Source organism: Salminus brasiliensis, chromosome 4 (genome assembly GCF_030463535.1).
Source record: "Salminus brasiliensis chromosome 4, fSalBra1.hap2, whole genome shotgun sequence".
Taxonomy (NCBI): Eukaryota; Metazoa; Chordata; class Actinopteri; order Characiformes; family Bryconidae; genus Salminus; species Salminus brasiliensis.
This window is the reverse complement of record NC_132881.1, coordinates 35394427-35402278: the sequence shown is the minus strand read 5'-3', so window position 1 is coordinate 35402278 and position 7852 is coordinate 35394427. Positions and strand designations below refer to the sequence as shown.

At 39.3% G+C, this 7852-nt stretch overlaps 1 protein-coding gene across 1 annotated transcript; it reads right to left on the bottom strand.

Moving 5' to 3' along the window:
- Positions 1 to 782: 782 nt before the first annotated feature.
- Positions 783 to 7615, bottom strand: erlin1 (ER lipid raft associated 1). The gene is made up of 12 exons (XM_072678198.1): positions 7510 to 7615; positions 6238 to 6381; positions 6034 to 6115; positions 5675 to 5721; positions 5437 to 5498; positions 5232 to 5357; positions 4973 to 5046; positions 4290 to 4348; positions 4123 to 4214; positions 3950 to 4039; positions 3520 to 3599; positions 783 to 3300 (listed from the first exon to the last, which is right to left on the bottom strand). The coding sequence occupies exons 2-12, from the start codon at positions 6348 to 6350 to the stop codon at positions 3082 to 3084; spliced, it is 1044 nt and encodes a 347-aa protein (XP_072534299.1). The 5' UTR covers positions 6351 to 6381; positions 7510 to 7615; the 3' UTR covers positions 783 to 3081.
- Positions 7616 to 7852: the final 237 nt, after the last annotated feature.

The window sequence follows — 7852 nt, the reverse complement described above, 5'->3', positions numbered from 1 at the left end:
TCACACTAACAGAAACAAGTTATTTTTTGTAGTGTAGTGTTGCTGTCTTCTTTTTGTGTCCTCTCCAGGGCGGTTCCAGCTGAGTTAGCTTTTAGCCTTGCCCCCACATGCTTTGCCACATTCAAAAATAAGCCAGAGCTTACCCTTCTGATGAGTGTTCAGCTCCAGTTTGTTTCGGGGGACGTTGGAGAGAAGAGATGGTAAAAAATAGCTTCCCAGCCTTAGCTTTTAGCCTAGCACGGATCCTGGTTTGCTTACCAGGCTTTAACTTTGTTACATGCCAGGTTTGAGCATCTCTTCTGCAGACACTGGCACAGGAAATGCCACGGTCAACGAGGCCTGGAACCACATAACGAGCGCGAGACGAGTCTGGAGGTAATGGGCTGCTCTCTAGTATAGTATAGTAAAGTATTGCTACTTGACATCTACATAAACTGGTATAAACCTACATAAACATCTGATAAAGGCTAATGTCATCAAGCATCAGGGATCATAAGATGTTTTGGGGTGAGATGACATCAAAATTGAGAATAGCAGCCTCTATGATGATGAGTGCTTGTTGGAATAAGCCTTTATCAAGATGGATGTAGGTTTAGGTTGTCCTGTAGCCTTTCACATAATGTAAACAGCTGCTATTGATGAAACAAAAATTCAGATAGAAACAATATAATAAACTAATTAATTAAAAGATTCAGAATTCCAAATGATCATGAACATAAACAAAATAACATACTTAATTGTTTATTGTTCATATAGTTCCTTTTAGAAATAAAAAAAAACTATTATTAGTGGTATCAAAATAGTTTTATTTTACAGAATTGAACTTCAAAACATTACAAATCTTGCATATAAATGTTGGGAAATCAGGAGTTCAAATTATGCATATGTATAAAAGTAACATTCACAGAGTAGCTTAAATTTCACCCATTCTGACATATACCCACCCATGCACCCAGGATCAAATCTACCACAACAACGTAAACAGAGACTCAAAAGCTCATTTAATCGATTGCTCAGCTGTAGAATATAAGAAGCTTGTCATTTTCCATGGATTGAATAACCTAATTAAATCACTTGCATCAATGCTCACAGCCTCTGCCTTTTCCTTTAAAACCTCTACAATTGTTTAGAATTTCCATTTAAAATCAAATGGGGGAAAAGAATATGCAGTGATGCACAGCAGGAGGACGTCAGTGAAACACACGTATTGTAGATCTGCTCATGCGGACTGGATAAACGCTCATATTTTCAATCTAGTGGACACTGAAAGGGAGAAGTCAATGTTTAATTCAACAGAAGTGAGTAACAAAGAACAGCAGATCTGAATGTAATCAGAGGCCTGATGAATGATAACAGCAGACTCTTTCAACATAAAACAGATGGGAGATTTTCCAGTAGCACAGTAGATACTAATCCTAAGAGAGAGAGAATCCTTGAAACCCCTCAAACAGTTAAGATGATGGCTACAAATGTTTAAGAAACTCTCCCTGCATCTCCTTAATGGGTTAGCACCTATAGACATGCCAACATACGCACTAAATCAAAGTGCTCAGGATGTTTAACCAAATGCACTGGAATTATAAGCTAATAAAACTCTGCATCTACTCTGGTCAAGGCAAGTCAATTTGTTACCCGGTTTTATTTGTACTTGAGGCTCAATCAGCATTTTCCTCCTTAGTCTCTCCATAAGTAAGAAATAGGAGTCAAGACTGCCACCTAGTGTTGACAGCCTATCAATATCAATAGATTAATACCATTAGTAGAGAAGTAAATGTTCTTTTCCCTACAATTCAGTTTTTTTTAAAAGCTCTGGTAAATCAGTTAGCTGATGCAAAAATAATGAACCATTAAAAGATATAAAAACAGCTTTCCAGTATACTATTCCTGTAGTTGTGCTGCTAAATCTTGCCTCATGTTGTTAATTCCATAGCCCTTCATTTAGTAGTTTCCTTTTATTGTGTATATACATCAGCCCTTACTTATGTTAGATTTCCCTTTGTATGCTCCTTTCACGCTAATGGAGTAGATCTGGACATGCTGTAAAGGCAGACTGCCAAAACTGAATTAGTTAGTACATTTCAGGATGAAATCATAGCAGGCTGTGGCACATTAGGTACTCAAGCCCTACTGTAGCCATCGAATCAAATGAAAACAAAACGCAAACCTCATTACCGAACCCAGCATAAAAAAAAAAAAAAAAAATTACACACAACTCATCCATCACCCACAATTCGAATGTCTAACATGGACAAAAACTAACTACTGCACTATAAGTCACTATAACCAACTTGTGGATTCTCAGTTTAAACAACATAGCCGAAAACAAGAGCATGGCAATCCGACAGAACTAATGAAACAGTAATGAAACACCAAGTGAACAGTATATGTGCTTCTGAAACAAACCATCAACTGGTATGAAGCGTGTTTTTTTTTTTTTGGCCTGTGTTTCATAAATCTTTCACCCCAAATATGTCACTAATGATAAGACTGGTTTTGTATTTGCTTTAAGACCTCAGAGTTACAACTATATTTAATTGTTTAACTTTGGCAACAACAAACAAAATCTCTTGTAGCTGCATAATCCATTGCCCTGTCTCAATTAGTGTGAAGCCTTGTAATTCCAGTTATGAAAAACACAAAAAAAGTTCAAGATCATCTCTACCTTTTCACATACAGATCAATATGCATATAACACAAATTAGAAAAAGAACAAGCAAGCAGACACAGAAAATGGAAACGCATGCTATGTGAGTCATGGGGTGTTTCTCGGGGATACTGCTGTGGTGAATTTCACCTAGTCTTGTAAAAATCACAGCAACACCATTAATTCATTAGTACGTTTTGTAAATCTTAGGCACATCTCAGGACCATTGTGCCTTTTATCCCCCCCTTAGACCACAGGCAGCTGGTAAAGCACAGCCTCTCATATTCAGTGTCCTCAGCTGGATGACTCACGGCAGTTATTAAGCGCTCAGCACCCTCTGCAGCCCGACAGAAAAGTATCTATGCCAGCATGCCACACAAGCGCTCACAGCCCCAAAGACAGAGAGAGACAGAGGTGGGGGAGAAGATCTGAGCACCTCAGTGACCCTCTGTTTCTGTTCTGGATGCAGACCCTTTTCTGGGCTTGTCTGCCTTGGTTAGGAATTCCAACTGCTCCGATGAATCAGCACCCTTTGTTGAGGGAGAGGCACTGTTGTCTACAAACATGTTGGGGATGTCCTGGCCAAAGTAGATCTTGCTGTTGGATGCAATTGCCTGGTATTTCATGAGATCCAAATACTCTGGGGTCAGCTTCAGCTAATAGAACAAGAAGACAGGAATGTATCACTTTAACAAATTCCAGTTTCAAAGCAACCATGCTAGCAAGATCTATTTTAAAACTTTCAGTTTATCAAGAACATAAAGAACAACGGAAAGCTATTTGAGCATGTGCTTGTGAGCCCCGAAAACATTCCAGAATAACAGATAAACCTGTCTTCCCACCCCTCATATAAATTATAAAGAAAAATGTCTTACCCTGTTGGCTTCTGCAAACTTTGCTGCTGTGTAGTACTCGGCATCTGCTTTGGCTTTTTCTCTGGCCATGAAAGCAGCATCTGTTGTTGACAACCAAGCACATTAATATTTAATCTTTCAGATCAAGCTCAAATAATTAAATTGGTTTTAAATACACTATATGTCCAAAAGGTAGCAGACACCCCTACTAATGTATGCATTGAACTATTGACACCATGCCAGGTGTGGGCTAGAGGGGTATAAAGATGAGGTAGGGTGGTGATCATCAAACATCCTGACCTTACTAATGCTCTGGTCACTGAATGCAATTAATGTTCCAAAATCTAGTAGAAGGCTGCCACGAAATAATGGAGAAAACCCACACAAAACAATTAATGTGTCCCAATACTTTTGACCACATAGTGTATGTGAATAGCTTTATTAATCACACCTTCTATTTCAGATATCTTCTTCTCTGTCTGTTTTTCCATTACTCTCTGCCTAAAATGGATCTCAGCAACTTGAGCAGTTTTTTCAGCCTCTGAGAGAAAAAACACAAGAGAGAAATTAAAACCGTTCAATTCCTTAATCTTAAAATGAACTGCCGTAGGTTGCTTTCCCTACCAATTATAGCCTTCTTTCTCTCGGTCTCTGCCTCCTTCTCCACAACCTTCTGGGTCTGAGCTGTGATGAGCAGTCTGGTCTTTTCTGCTTCCCTGCAATTGGAAAGAGATTAGGAAACTGATACGACTAGGATCATACACCATATCCAGAAGGAGAAAAGTACTTACATCAGTTCAAAGTTTCTCCTGATCGCCTCTGGGATTTTAGGCTTGGTAACACGGACAGCCTACAAAGACATTTGGACACCAAGTTCAGCTTGACGTCTTGTGTGTAGCCATAATTCAATTGTTCACTCATTTATAGATTTGGCAAACAGCTTTGCACTGCCAGGTCAGAAAGCCAGCATTATCATGATTCACAAAGGAACCACTGTGCCTTGGATTATAAGATATATGTTTTCATCATAAGCCATTTAAGCACTGGTACAACTGACATTATACAACAACAAATGATTCAATGAGACCTACACTATATGGTTTAGCACCTACACAATAAAGCATTAGCAGTTCTTAAGGGTTGTGTTGAAATTGTAAAACCCTTACATTTAAACTGCACTTTACCCCCAGTAAGCACTGACCCAATATAAAACTGTCTTCTGTCCAAATACTTTTATAGTATATAGTAAACACTATAATAACTGTTGTGCAAAGTTGGCAAAGACACCCAAAAATTAATCTTGATCCTGTATTTCTCATATTTAACAATAAGGCCCAGGACCTCTTAACAAGTCTCCACTCACAACGGCACAGAGACACACAACAGTGAAGATTATCCAGGGCACTCTGTAATTTGGACTGAAAACAACACAAACACGGGCAGCAAGAGAGCTGAAAAGGTCCTGCAATCTCACCTGAATAGTGAGTCCAGGGGCCATGGAATTCAGATCCTTCTGCAAAGCAGTCTTGAGGTTCTCATCAATTATATCTGTGACAACAGAATATAAACATGAGGCTGCAACTCATCTGAACTTCAGCTGCAACAAAAGTGCAATGAACTTAAGGCACATAGTTGGCTCAAGACACACGCAACATGGCTTGCTCTGTTGCATTGTAAACATTTAGCCAGCGAGGACTCGTCAGAATAAACTGTTTGACATAACAGCTACTTACCAAACAACTCAATATAGACCTCTTGTAGTGTGTGAACACTGCAGAACTGATTCAGCTCATGGTGGATTTTGTTGAATATTAGTGTCTTGTCATAATCTGCAGTGTAGTTTCTTACAATGTCCACCACTGAAAAAACAGGGATAATGAGAAGTGTGAAGATTAGATGCTTTGAACCAACAAGTCTGCGGTTTAGTATCGACCTTACCTGCTGATGGAACCAACATGTTGACCACCTCGATTCTATCAAAATAGATCATGACACCTCCACTGCAAACAAACAAACATCTCATTTTAGATGTTTGTCATTTAATGTAGAGGTAATTCTACTTTTACATAAATATTGAAGCATATATACCATGTTACATATTTGAATAATACTCTCTTATTCTTATCTCTAGCTCTCATTCCAAAGTAAAACAAAATGCTTATATGGCTAAAATTACCTTGTTCCACAAGGCACATTTTTTATTTCATCCGTCTGCATGGTTGTCTAGAATACAGAGAACATGATTAGAAATCAGTATTATTTAAAACTAGAGAGGCCATGTTTCTAAACCTCAGTGACCAACTAGTGACTCCAACCATTCAACACTGCTAAAAAACAATCAAAAGTAATTAAATAACTAAGGGCAATAAAATATTTTAAATAAACTATTTTACATATACAGTGGTCAGTCTGTAGGAGCAGACTTTCAGCTTTAATCCAAATTCTGTGAAAACTCACAAATGTCTGATTTACTGTACAAATGAGAAACGTCTATTGACAGTGTATATATATTTAGATGAGCCCAAGAGCTCTTACCTGCACCGATCTGTAGGTGGTGATAAAAGGCAGCATGATGTGATAGCCTGGGCCATTTGGACTGGTCAGCAAAGCCCCACCTCTATTTATATATTAAAAAGACACTAAGCTCAGTTTTGTTTTTTAAAATGTTCACCTGAAAAAGTGCAGCACATAACTCTAGTGATCCAAAATAAATCAAAATATATATGTTTTAATACTTACCGGTAATAGACAGCTAAATGACCTTCTTCGATCTTGTGTATAGAGGAGTGAAGCATAATGGCCATCACACCAGCAATCGCAGCAACCACTGCCCCAACATGCGCCATCGTCATCCTTCGCCCAGAAACTCACTTGCTGCAAAATCTGTCGGGTTAACATATTTATTCCTTATCAACCTAACAGAACTGCTAACTGTCAACTGCTATACACCTTTTGCAGTGTGTGTGTGTGTGTGTGTAAACACTAAACAGCTGGTGTTTAATTAATTGAGGAGTATTAATAAATATTGATGTTTTGTCAGTCTGCTGTGTAGCTTATCTGTGTCCACCATGAAGCAATAAATTAATCTCTAACACAAGCTCATATTCTCATATTTTAATTTCACTTACATCACTAAACACACCATAGAAATAATGTGCACAAAGGGAAAGACTCGTTAGATTAATTTATGCTCGTACTTTCAAGCTGAATGCAAAAAGGCCTTTGGAAAGAAGGCACTGCTCAGTAAACATTTGGAAATAGCTCACTGACAAACATCCACCTGTGTAATCAGTATGTGCAACAAGCAAAGTCAGTTGGTTATGTCTGGTCCAAATGCACTTGATTAACATCACATTTACTGTGAATCCCTCACACACCGCCCCAGTGGGCTCTCGTTAGTGTGCGGGTGTCAGTTTGGTCCGGGGCGAGGTGGCATGTCAAACATCCCCCCTCTCAGAGTCCATAAGGACACGACGCGCGCGCACGCAATGCTATTTTAGGTAGGCGAATATCATACAGCTGACTGCCTATCTAGTGTTTTTCACAATTTGAATAGAGAAACTCGAACAAGGGGTCATATATCCCAGCTAACTGTAGCTACGCAAACTGAGAAGGTTACTAACGTACTTCCTCGTTGTGCGTTCAAATCGAGTTGTACATTAGCTAGTGCTAGCTCCCATTATCAGGAGCAGTCTATTACATGGGAGGGTCATTGCCTCGCTGGTAACTACAGCCACGAACATGCTAAACCCTTATCTGACCATAAAACAACAGCCCACTGAAGCTGCTTAATAATTACACAGCTTGTTTGCTAGATTACTAGCTAACGCGCGACACAGATAGCTAGCTTTAGCAGCTAAACAGGATAAAGATGAATGGCAAGCCTGTCGTTAGTGGCTAGCCGCTGGCTAACCGAAACCGCACTGTAAACGGACTAGCACACAAGGAAACTACACAGCTCGCGTTAATGCGCAGCTCGACCGAGAAATGGCCTCAGGGGAAGAGGTTTACCTGTCATTCGTTAGTCAGAGAACGGTGCAGTCTATCATTTCACTTTTCATTAGATGAGTATCGGAGTCATGCCCCCCAAGCCGCTCCCACCGTGTGCACCACAGCGTCATCAGCTCAGGCGGGGGCTTCGGCTACAAACGGCAGGACCGGCCGCCAAAATAAAAGTGCAATAGTAGCCGTTACGGCGCTGGGAAAAATAATAAATAAATAAATAAATGAATAAATAAATTTAATGAAGTGCAAAAACAACAACAAAAAACACAAAGCGTTTCATTTTGAGTTAATGTGGAAAAAGATCCACCAGAATATCTTCTAAAATAATAACCTGCTTAACACATGTGGG

What these genes read in the sequence shown, in the direction of transcription:
- erlin1 (XM_072678198.1), bottom strand. Translation starts at nt 6,350, where the DNA reads ATGACGATGGCGCATGTTGGGGCAGTGGTTGCTGCGATTGCTGGTGTG. An exon ending in AGGAGAAACTTTGAACTGAT is followed by an intron (nt 4,215 to 4,289) that starts GTAAGTACTTTT and finishes TTCCAATTGCAG; the next exon opens with GGAAGCAGAAAAGACCAGAC. An exon ending in AGTTTGCAGAAGCCAACAGG is followed by an intron (nt 3,301 to 3,519) that starts GTAAGACATTTT and finishes TTGTTCTATTAG; the next exon opens with CTGAAGCTGACCCCAGAGTA.